At 43.9% G+C, this 12,070-nt stretch overlaps 1 protein-coding gene and 1 long non-coding RNA gene across 2 annotated transcripts; one reads left to right on the forward strand and one right to left on the reverse strand.

Annotated features, from left to right (window-relative positions):
* Positions 1-3,394: 3,394 nt before the first annotated feature.
* Positions 3,395-3,821, forward strand: LOC133927130 (uncharacterized). Its single transcript, XR_009911270.1, has 2 exons — positions 3,395-3,659; positions 3,776-3,821. It is a non-coding gene; the product is annotated as an uncharacterized LOC133927130 (long non-coding RNA).
* A 1,221-nt stretch (positions 3,822-5,042) lies between these two features.
* On the reverse strand, positions 5,043-8,975 carry LOC133927129 (putative F-box/LRR-repeat protein At3g49150). The gene is made up of 5 exons (XM_062373438.1): positions 8,635-8,975; positions 7,766-7,872; positions 5,928-6,764; positions 5,677-5,829; positions 5,043-5,589 (listed from the first exon to the last, which is right to left on the reverse strand). The coding sequence occupies exons 1-5, from the start codon at positions 8,717-8,719 to the stop codon at positions 5,203-5,205; spliced, it is 1,569 nt and encodes a 522-aa protein (XP_062229422.1). The 5' UTR covers positions 8,720-8,975; the 3' UTR covers positions 5,043-5,202.
* Positions 8,976-12,070: the final 3,095 nt, after the last annotated feature.

Consider the following 12,070-nt stretch of genomic DNA (forward strand, 5'->3'; position numbering starts at 1 on the left):
TCTTGCTAGTTTTAATTGTTATTCTAGCTTAGTAATATCTACTTGACCTAGTGCAACTCATAGAATCTAGCTGTGGTCTTTAGTTCAAATTTATTTTAAAATTTCCTGTCAGGCCGGAGACTCCGGACTAGACCGGATACTCCGGACCATACCGCAGTATCCGGACTTCACCGGAATATCCGGCAGTTTAATCCGCTGTTTTTAGTTTTAAATTTCAGAAAAGCCTATTCACCCCCCCCCCCCTCTAGGCACTTTCAGTTTGGCAGTCTCAAAGTATGCCACTACACATTCTGGGAATCAATAACGATCTCAGATCTGAGGATCCTGCAGGTACACCATTTGAGATAACAACTGATGGCACATTATAAATAACAATCCCAGTAGTATCTCAACTTGCTTCTGGGGTTCGAGCTCGGTGGTATTCGTCAGTGGTGCACAGGATTTGGCTGGCGGTGGTGCATCTCTGTGCTACAGCTCTGAATGTGGTGTGATGCTCGTGGTGGAGTGGTCGTGCTGATCTGCCGCCGCTCTCTGTGGTGTGCTAAGATGGAGAACATATGAGAAAGAGAGAGCAGATAGAGAGGTGAGAGAGAGGAGGAGCTTTGCTGCTGTGCTCTGGTGCTGCTCGGTTGAGCTCCATGGTGATGAAAAGAGAGAGTGAGAAAGAGAAAGAGGAGTGAGGGAGAGAGCGAGAGAGAGACAGAGGGGGACGGGATAAGGGCGACGGTCGAACACCCTGGAAGGTGCTTGGTGGCCGGCGACATGGCGGTGGTCTACTTCGGCGGTCAACAAAAGTGGTGGCCGCCCTCTCGAAGTCGCTTGGCTGAGACAGAGAGAGGGGATGATGGGTGGGGCCGGATGAACAGTGGCCGAGCTGAGAAAAGATCTCCCTCCTTCTCTAATTAAAAAACCGGTCTTCCTTTGTTTTAAAAATTGTGGAACAAATTTTGTTGGAATCTATAATTCTTGTGCAACCCATTTTAACTAGTTTGACCCAAAAAGCCTGAGCCGAATTAGTATTAAAATTTTCCAAATTTGCAACCTGTCCAGATTTTTAAGGCCTCAATTTGATTCCAAAAAATTTGGAAAATATCACTAATATTCTTCCCCTATCATGGACTAATTTATAAAATTATTTACAACCCTATGTTTCATAGCAATTTTGTGAGTTGCTTCACAAGGCACCAATTATTATTAAACTTAACCATTTTTGTCTAACTTTTAATTGCATCAATTACTTACTCAACACTTCAACTATGATGCTAATGATGCTCAAGAATGCTTAATTACTTGATTAAGAATTTTGGGCTATCACACTATTACCTTGTGTTATGCTAAGTAGAATATTTGGAAGAACACATTGAAGGTAGTCATTAAGTCAATATGACAAAATGTAGCCCTCACAATTATGGTGGATAATATGCAAATATGTAGTAGATTCTATAGTTCCATTACCTTGTGTTTCTCAAATATTAAATTGAGGTAATCACTTCATTTGATTTTGTATTTTTAATTCTGCTTGAATTAAGCACTTTTGGGCATAAGAGCACTTTAGGCTTAATTAAGATGAATTAATATGTAATTATGCAAGAAAAATAATCTCAATTGCAAAATTAACACGGCCGGTAACACAACTGCATGTTATAGATAATTCATAATAGCAAACACATTGAATATTATAGCATCCAGATAATACAGGGTCTAGAATATAAAGTTACAACAGAGAGTACCATTACTGTTAAAGTCTAGGGATAAAATAGAAAAGTACAATAAATATAACTTAAATTAATAATTGTACTGTAATTTTGATGAAACTTAGAGGGTTGATTGAAAACATCTAGTAACAGTGGATCTTGACCTTGGGACCGAGACAACTTGGGATAAGGCCCATTCGGCCTTTGGTCCCAATGGTCCAAGTAGGGGGGGGGGGGCGTAGGCAGGAAGGGGCTGAGACAACCTGGGCCGCAGCCCAGGCGGCCTTTCAGGCAGGTGCAGGGGGCCTAGGAGGGGGGAGGTAGGCCGGCAACCTGGGCCTGGGCCTTGGCGGCCTTTCAGCCGGCCCAGGCCAGGACGCGCAAGGGATAAACGGGCGAGGGGCGATGATTAGGTTTAGGGTTTCACCCGATGCGATCGTTGCACCCGACGCGCCGCTTTGCTACTACTCGCCTCACCTGTGTCGTCGCTCTCCTACGCCGTCACTCCACCACACCGTCGTTCCACCGCGCTGCCGATCTTCAGAGTGGAGTGTACTCCTCGTTGGAGGCCGTTTGAGGCCTCGAAGCAGAGGCCCTTGGCCGCTGGGGACCAAGAGCCTGGGCGGAGGACAGGATGGCGGTTCACTGTTGTAGTCGCTAAGCGACAGACGAGGTGGTGTGCCCTAGTGGAGGTCAAAGCGTGCAGAACGGCTGAAAGGGAAGGCTTACCGCGGTGCCAGACAGCAAGGAGGTAAGAGGCAAACCAGAGGAGGGAAACAATATTCATCACTGAGGAGGAAGCTAGGGGTTGGGGGCTCTGTGGCGCTGGCCATTGTGCTGAGCGTGTGTGTGTCGTATTTACTGAACAAGATCGCCAGTGGGGCTAACCAGAGGAGGAGGAAGGGGTTGCCTCACTGTCGGAGCCCAGGTCGGGGCTAACCTCGTGCGAAGGCGATGACGGAAGGCAGAGGCCGGCGGTGACAGGTCCAGCTAGATCCGACCGTGACGAGGGCTACGCTCGTGCAGAAGATTCTAGTGCGGTAAATTTTTACTGTATGTTGTGACTTTGGACATGTTAGTTACTGTTTATTTGCTATCGGACGATGCGTGTAAAAAACTACGTGGACCATCTGGCAGCTCACGAACGCAATCGCATTTAAATTGTTAAAGATAGGCATTGTCGCTTTTGCAGCATACCACGTGATGCGTGGCCAGATCGATTGATTGGTGCGCTCGGTTGTCTCCGAGGCCCACATGGTGGGGCCACCGTGTCTAGGCAAGAGACAACTCTGTCAATCGATTGGGAAGCCTCTTGGTAGGCTCTGTTTGTTTGGGTTTCTATAAACTGTGGCTTCTCCAAAAGTCTGCTTCTAAGTACGAGCACATTCTAATCTGCTTCTGGCTTCTCAGGCTCTTATAATACTAAAGATTGTTTTTGCTTCTCAAAAACTACAGCCAAAACCAACAAAAGTAGACTGTTTATTTTAGCGAGAAACAGAAGCTAAAAAACTTAACCTAAAAGTAGAGTCCATGTGGCATGACGAGCACAAAAACCATGCCTCGACCTGCCAGTCTGACTCGCCACCCTAACGGACATTCTTTTCTTTTTCTTTGCAATATTTGGCCCCCCTAACGGACATTCTTTTCTTTTTCTTTGTAAGATTGACTATTTACAGGAGGATTGCAGCCATGGGGTTGGGATCCAACGTCGAGACCATCTTCTACCTCACGTCTGTTTGCTCCCGTGCTCTATCCACTCAACCACTGCCAACTCGCGCATGCTCATCCTTGCTTCCCGACCCCACCTCCTAGCCCTGCCCACCATCGGTCCGCCGCCTCGCCTGGCTGGCGGCGGCGTCCTCGCTGCCTTGCGGAGCTGCCCTCGTGCCCGTCACCTCTGCTGGTCGGCGCTGCTCCATGCCGCGCGCTCTCCATCTAAGTTCGAGGGTCACTGAAGGACCTCCGGTAAACTATCTTCCCCTAACCTGTCGACCCAACATGGCGGTGGCGGCAGCATCGACTATAGTTCCATGATTTACAGTCGCTTTGTCGCAAATGAAAAGTTTCATTCTGTATCTCAGACACCTCCAAGGTAAGGAGTACGAAGAAAGCTTGATCGAGCTGCTAGCTCTATTCCGGTGGCCAAAGCTATCGTAGGTATGTTTGGTTCATAGCTAATTTTGCCACATATTCTTGCCTAAGACATCTAAGGTTAGTCTTGGCAAAATATTTCAATCTATGACAAGTAGATCGAGAGGCTAAGAAGTTAGACTGACTAAGTTATAGCACCAATCACACATTGACTACTAAAACTGTGGCTGCCTAAGGTTAGACATGGCAAGCTTAGGGTGTGTAATTAAGCCTCCTAACATAAGCTTGAGCTGCCTAACGATTGAAAGCGGAACTGATTTCGCCTGAAATTAAGCTTACAAGAAAACTTTGGATTTGGGACTCGTAACATGATAAGCACAAGGCAGATGAACAAGGGCCCACCCCAATTGACTGACAATGGATCACCTAAAAGCATGTAGCAGCTAGAAGAGCTGCTTATATATGCATGAGTAGGAACATACTCTGGCTTCTGCTGATTTCTTACTTGTTAGAAGTCAGAAGCTCAATCAAACGGTTAGCTATTGAGTTAGCTTTTAAAAAGTTGAAAAGCTTGTTTCTGAAGGTATAAAAACTAAAAGCTGAGAAGCAAGATGCGAGAAGTTATTTTAGTTTTTAGTGTGCTGAGAAGCTAAAAATTTATTAAAAAATCAATAACAAAAAATCATCAACCAGAAACAAAAACTAGTTTTTCAACCAAAAACCAAAAATACTAGCTCAAACAAATAGACCCTATGCCTTGCAGCTACTACACGACCACTGAAACTGAAACTGACAAGCTGATGACCCAGTCCGAGAGAGAGAGAGGACTGGCAAGGCCACGCTGGTCGTTATAATTCCAACGACCTGCTCTTCTGTCTCGTTGATGCTCCATCAAATGTTTCAGTGACGGCGGAGAAGGGAGGGATGGTTGGTTGCCATCTCCCATCTCTAATGTTTCAGTGGGGTCTCTTTGGCCTGTCCAGTGGCTGTGAGGTTTTGGGACGTCCGTTCCAATAACAGTCAAGTCAAATAGTAGCTACAAATCAATAGAGTTGATCACATCTATAAAGAAAGAGCATAATTAATATACCAATGAATGTGTTATAATAGGGTAATGAATTTTGCTCTCTTATCTCCTATCCACGTTGCCAAAAGTTTAATGCAGCTACTCTACTCTTATGGCTAGCTGACGTACCGTTGGAACGCCTAACCTCACGTAGCGTAGTACTACTTACTGGCAAGCTTTGTCCACAGAGAAAAACAGCCAATCACTGTTTATCACTTCTGTGGAAATACATACAGTTTAAAAATAACATAGCAAAGTTATCCATAAAATAACACAATGGTCACGCCTGATAATTTTAGAAACCACAACCCGTCTAAAACCTACAATAAATCGTATGCCAAACTCAGACATCTAAAGTTGTTCAACAGCATGGCATCGGCTGCAAGTCTCCACAACATGTAGCTTTACTGTGGAGGGAACTTTAGGCTCAATGTATGTCCTGATAGCCGATAGTGCTCGCTGAGCTTCAATGAGAACGCCCATGGGTAGTGGGGTGCACTTGCCAGATTTGTTCCAAGGCAGCCAGCATCTCGAAGAACTCTGACAAGTCTCCAACGTAAGGCACTCAAGTGACGTTACACTCTCGACAACATGGCATGTTAGCTCAACCAAGCTCTTCGCAGAGGAGAATCCTCGGATCTTCATGCTCTTCATCTTGTGATGGTGCTGTTCTCTCATCCTCCTCAGGTCCGAGGGATCTGTGAAAATCGAGACATGCTCCATCGCTCGATGTGTTACCTAAGATGAAAAAGATGGGGAAAAAAAGAGTCATTGTTCCACCATAGTAGCTGAATAAATATCATAGCAGTGTGAACAGTGACTTACATCCAAATCAAAATTCTCCAAGGAGGGACAAGCATCCAAAAAGGAAACCAGGGAAATATAATCATATCCTGGAGAAAAGGATACTGCCGTAAGAATAATAGTTAGGTTCTTGAGGTGGAGAAATTTGCTTTGCAGCATTGGTGTGTCGGCCATCTGCATAAAGATGTCAGATTAGTTGCTCTCCAAGGTATCACTGCTGCAGTATCATCATATGCATATTGCTAGTCCACAATAAAAAATTTAGAGTATACCTCGCTTCCTGAAACTATCGTAAGAGTTTCAAGATTCGGCATGCTAAATGGAAGTTCCATACGAGTGTAATGAACTGCGCCGGAGAAGGCTATGAATAGATTTTTCATTTTCAATGTTTCTCCAAGTGATAGTTGAACATCGTACCCATGGAACCAAAAGCTAGATATATTTGGAGCTTCACTGTCTATCACTTTCAACCCCTCGCAATCAAGCACCTGAAGGTAGCTGAGCCGCTGCAGCACGCAAGGTACCTTCAGGCAAACTATCCTATTACAATACCTGATTTCCAACCGCTCCAAAGCAAAAGAACTGGAAAGAAGGCACCCTAAATCATCCCCCGTAGTACGGACAAAATTAAGATGCAGTCTCGTCAGGCTTCTAAACCAACCAAGTTTGGCTGTGGGACGGAAGGAACAACAGGCAAGGTGAAGATATCGGATTGAGTCTCCACTCCCATTAGACAAAAGTGAACATGGGAAGTTGTACTTTGCCTTAAATGGAAGTCTCACTGTGAGTTCTTCAATTCCTGGTGTAACAGCAATCTGAAGCCAACTGTCAAGATTACAAGAGTCCTTCGCATTGAAATCATTAAACATGTGAATCTTGAGTGCCTTCACTCCAATGCCTGAGTGCTTTTTCAGAATGTTGTCAACTTTGCTAGAGAAATCTCTGGCCAATTCATCATTTCCACATGCCTTTTTATTCAACCCCAACGTTTCTTTACTGAAAGCGAGGTTGGGATGGCATCTCCAGGAACGTAGAAAGGCACGAGACACACAGGATACTCGGGCAGCATCTTCCATTGGCATCAGGGAATGTATATGACACAAGATGTCCTGAATGCAGAAGCATGGAGAGGAGTTTGGCATTAGAACTGTAATGGCAAATGGTTAATTCAGTTGGAGGGGTAAAAGAACTAAGAAAAATATGGGGTACCACTGTAAACTAGGTGCTATACACATGATTGCACAAAGTGTTCTTGGTAGCTACTTAAAAACACTGTCAGCGGCCAGATCCGATTATTACTACGAAATCTATTGGTAACTTTTTACTAAAAAGTGTCTTGCTGCCTGAATCAGGCATGCAGCACCCAACAATACTGGTTTCTTTGCATCTGTGCCAACTAAAATGGACATGATGATGTTTTATAGTACGATAGCAAGCAAGTCAATGGTAGATTGGTAGCAAAGGAACAGAACAAACATGCACTTCTGGACAGGGTACCAAAAGTGCATCTCAATATGTAAACGGCAGGAAAGCCCATATAATTATGTAATAGATACGAACAACATTGGCAGGTACAATGTAAGATACATGACATAAACCTTTGTAACTGAAGTTATCGGATAATAGACTGAACAAACTAGATAAGCGAATGACATCCTACAAGGATATGCAGCTCTCAAGTTACAACGTATTGCTGGTAATGGTCTAATGGAGATAACTGTCACACTTGTTAGATATGGGAAACAGAACTTAATGATGTCTGCAAAGATATACTGAGTTATGACCAACATAGAAAGCAACCTTCTTTGTTAAAAAGATGTGCATACATTCTAAAGAACTTTTAGATGACAAGGAGATTAATGGCAAGTGCCCGTTATTATGCTTAGGAGCAAGCACTATATGGAGACTGTGTTGTACTGGATTGTTAATTACACAGTTGGAAAAAAGCGACGCTACCAATGCAGTAGGACTCCAGGAGATTACAGCACCAAAATATCAGCTCATAATCCTTTGTTTAGCTAGGTGCACTGATTTGTGCAATTCAAGCAGTGATCGTGATGTTTTAATTGCACTAAGTCTTCCATTATATATATAAAAAAGAATGTCATACCTCTGGGAGCCTTGGTCCTAAATATAACTCTGTTTCACCATCCTGAGAATCGTCATCTAGTTGGAAGGGTGAGCCCCTTTTTTTAGCCCGTGAAGAAATCAATCCATCTGCAGCACATCGTGCATGATTATGAATAATACAGACACTTGAGAAACAAAACAGCAAACTCAAGCACACCAACGCACACAAGAGAAATCAATTTGCCCCCCTCTTGTTTAACTTTTGTGCAACAACACTAACAACATGGGAACAAAAAAATCGAGCACGAATTTTTTGTGCAGAGCTGAGCAGCCTCCTCCAAGTCTCGTCAATCTAGGTAAAGCCAAAAGGAGCAAGACAGTGACGCCATCTGCCATTGCGATAGATATACTCTTATATCTTCGGATGATCTCCTCCCTCACAAGGCTCATCTCGGATCTAACTTATACCAGTTAACGAAAGGAATTAGCCTCCCTGCTCACTTATAGATTAGTAGCATTGTTTGATCACTGAAATATTCTCTCTCTAGAAATCTCCTTCCACCCAAAAAAAAAATGCTATTTTTCTTGTGTGTGTGCATAAATTCACATCGAAACATTAAGGAGATGGGTGTCAAACACGAAAAGATAGTCTTTTTATCCACCAAATTAAGATTTTGCATTGGCTAGTCCATCAAAAAAATTACTCTGCACGAGACTACACAGAAAACACGATAATTTTTTTTAAAAAAGATGCTCATATAGATGCCTTTCTCTTCACCTCAAGAAGGGGGAAAAACATGTCTTTATTGTTCCATAAGAGATAAGCCTCTGCCGCTGGGGCTTGGCATGCACAGAAATAGCATGAACCCCTACCAGGGAGAGGGGGAGGAGGAGGAGGAGGAGGCTTACTACGGGCTTGGGCTTGCCGCCGGCGCCAATCCTGGTCCCGTTGCCGCTGCATGGATATGAGGCGCTTCGGATCCAGCAGCCCCATGGTAGATTAGATAGGTGTTGATCTATCTCAGGGCAGAGACGAGACGAGAAATCAAATCTCCGTCTGCTCTCGTATCAATCTCTCTCTCTCTCGCTCTGCCTGCCGGCCTGTCCTGTCTCCCCTCCGGCGGCCCTAGCGGAGTATTTATTTGGGGGCTTGGTTTGGGATTTGGCGCGGAGAGAGGTAAGGAAGGAAATCCAATGCCACGTGCGCTATCCCTTCCTGAATTTCGATTTGAATCCAACGAGGCCAAGGTGGGTGGGGGGGGGGGGTACAGAGGAGGCCAGAGGGGAACGGGAACGACACGGAAGGGTCCGTTTGGTTGGGAGACAAAGTAGGATGGGATATGATCGTTCCTGTTTTTAAGGATGAGATGATCCTGTTTTTTGTTTAGTTGGTTGGATGGGATGAGTCTCTTTTTTTTTGTTGGAGGGACGAGGACGGATGAGGATGAGAATCATCAACTAATTATATTTTTTAATTTAAATAATAATTATTAATAATACACTAATCAACATGTATTAACGTTAGTCTTGCCATAATCATTACTAATTAACAATAAAATATACTAATTAACCATAATCATACTCTAATTAGCTCATTAATTAGCAATAATTAGTACATTAACCCTTACAAATTCTAATCTCGTAGTAATATGTACTAATAAGTAATACAAGTATACTAATATCATTAATTATTTTACTAATGTGCATGATTAGCAAAGGTGGATGGCTTCATCCCATATATTTTGAGGGATATCTTCATCCAGCATATTGAGAGAATATTCCTCAGGAGGGATCATCCCATCCCTGCTGCCCCTGAACCAAACAACAAAAAACAGGGATCGCCCCATCCCATCCCACCTCATCCCTTGAACCAAACGGACCCTAAACCGCTGAAAACCGGTTAATTCGGTCGGCACCAAATTTTAAATTCAATCGGTTTTTAAATTTGAATTAATTTTTTTTTAAAAAAAAATAAAAATACTAGAGACAATTCTAAAATCTTCTGTGAAATTTTTTCAAAAATAACATCATTTGCATCATATTTTATATGGAGGAAGTTTGAATGATTTGACTCATCATATTAAGAAAATATTTAACATGTAAACACATATTTTTCTTATCTAGAGCGTATCTTAGGAGGATCTTTAAAATTTATTTCACTTTATTTAGAGTTTTATTAATTTCTCTATAATTTTTACAAAGTTCGTAAGCGTAAAGTGAATATGTTAAGAAATAGCACTGTAATTAACTTTTTCATGTCTACTATTATTTTTCTATATAAAGCATAGTATAATTAAACTAATAAAAGTGATTTCACTAAATTTGGACATGTGAAGGGTTAGTTATGAATTAATCTAGTTACAATATATTTACACAATCCTGTATGTTACAATAACTATTTCATGAGTTCATGTATTTTTAAAAGACGTATGATCATGTAAGAAAACTAACAAAATTAGTTTCATGATTTTTGGATTAGCAAAGAATTATCTATGCATTTAACTAGGTTTAGCAAATATATTTTTTCATACAAAATATATAACTTTTTTATGAGTATAAATACTTTAATCATGTAGATTTGAAGCTCAGATGGATTAGTTATCGATTTTATAAAGTTGGGCAATTTTTTGGGGGTTTCTTAAAATTCACTGAAATTCGATAAAATCGAACAGTTTTCGATGGAATTTGAGCGGTTTTCGATCACAAATAAAATGCGGGAAATGCGGTCGATTTTTGATAGAATTCGAGTGGTTACCAAATGGTCGGTTCGCCTGAATTGTGCCTTCAATTTATAAATTTGACTAAGTGAATTTGTTCAAATTCTCACCAAATTTCGACCGAATTTTCCCGTTTTCATGAACATTGGAAAATTACTGGGGGCGGTTTTCGGGTGCCAAACGAATTTTCGAACCTTGGTCGGAGCCGCCTTTAGACGGATCGGGACTAGGCTGGGCTGGCCTACCTAGAGCCCGTGAAGTCATCGATCGCCGTGTCCAAAGCCCTTGTTCCACTGTTGTCGTTGAAACCCTAACGGGCCTTACAGCCCATACCACAATTTGGAGCCCATAGATGATTCCTCATTTTTGTGGTGCCAGGTCCCGCACGAGCCTCCTTACCCTTATCTTGCACCACCACCTTCCCTTCAGCATCAATCACATCCCCCAAGGAGGCACGAACCAGCGCCTCCGAATCATCCACCACAGACCTATGGAGGAGAAGAGGGGGAAGTGGTACCTGCGGAAGCTGGAGGAGATCGGAGATGCGCTTGGAGATGCCTGGGAAGTGCCCGAGGTGGAGTCTTGGGTGTGTTGGGAAGGGAGTCACCGCTAAATGAATAGTAGGGACCGTTATGTTGTTCGTTTCGCGGGCCACACGATCGGTCTTGTGATCCGTGCTGTTCAGTTCCTCTCATCTCACCGGTCAGGCGTTGACAGGCCACACTGCATCTGCAGCAACGATGGATGGTGCAGAGATCGGGGTGCTTGTTGGGACTTGGAACCATGAACAACAGTAGTTTAACCTGGCTGACCAGCTGGAGGAGAACCAGGACTACACCATCACAGAGTCACATATAATCTTGAGTATCCCAACTTGAACAGGGATATTGGAGGCAGATTTTCTTCCCTTGGCATATCCCACCCCATTTCACTTTTAGAAGTGTACTTATTTCATTTTCTCTACTTTAATATCCCTTCTTTTCACGAGAGTATAATGATGCATATGTTCCACTCATACCACACTTACACCCTACTTCCTCGCAAAGGCTCGCATCCTATACACATGCTAGAGACTGATTGTAGGGTCCTAAAGCCTCAGTCCACTGAACACACACACCCTCCCCTCCCCACCCCACACACATGTGTGCCCACGTCCTCAACCGACCTAGGCCAGGACGTGCGCGGCGGATAAAGGGGCGTGCGGCGATGGTTAGGGTTATGGTTTCTTCCAACTTGGCTGCCAGACCAATCGCGCCGCTTTGCCGCTGCTCGCCTTGCCTATGTCGTCGCTCTCTTGTGCCGCCACTCCACCACACCACCGTTCCACCGCACCGTAGCATCGCCGATCTTCAGCGTGCAAAGGTAGCCGGCGCCACGCCATTGGACGCCCCGAAACGGAGGCCCGTGGATGCCGGGGACCAAGAGCAGGGCGAAGGCCAGGATGGCTATTCGCTGCTGCAGTTGCGAAGTGGCGGAGGAGGCGGTGGGCCCGAGTGGAGGTCAAAGTGCGTGGAGCGATCGTGGTGTCGCTGGAGGTTGTTTCAGTGGCCATGTCAAAGTAGTAGGGGGATCCCAAGGAGAGCCACATTGGTGCCACCCGGGTTAACCTTGAGGTTAGAGTTGGGTGT

The sequence above is a fragment of the Phragmites australis genome, chromosome 8, assembly GCF_958298935.1.
Source record: "Phragmites australis chromosome 8, lpPhrAust1.1, whole genome shotgun sequence".
Classification (NCBI taxonomy): Eukaryota; Viridiplantae; Streptophyta; class Magnoliopsida; order Poales; family Poaceae; genus Phragmites; species Phragmites australis.

What these genes read in the sequence shown, in the direction of transcription:
- LOC133927129 (XM_062373438.1), bottom strand. Translation starts at nt 8,719, where the DNA reads ATGGGGCTGCTGGATCCGAAGCGCCTCATATCCATGCAGCGGCAACGG. An exon ending in CGATAGTTTCAGGAAGCGAG is followed by an intron (nt 5,830 to 5,927) that starts GTATACTCTAAA and finishes ATCTTTATGCAG; the next exon opens with ATGGCCGACACACCAATGCT. An exon ending in TGGAGAATTTTGATTTGGAT is followed by an intron (nt 5,590 to 5,676) that starts GTAAGTCACTGT and finishes TTTTCATCTTAG; the next exon opens with GTAACACATCGAGCGATGGA.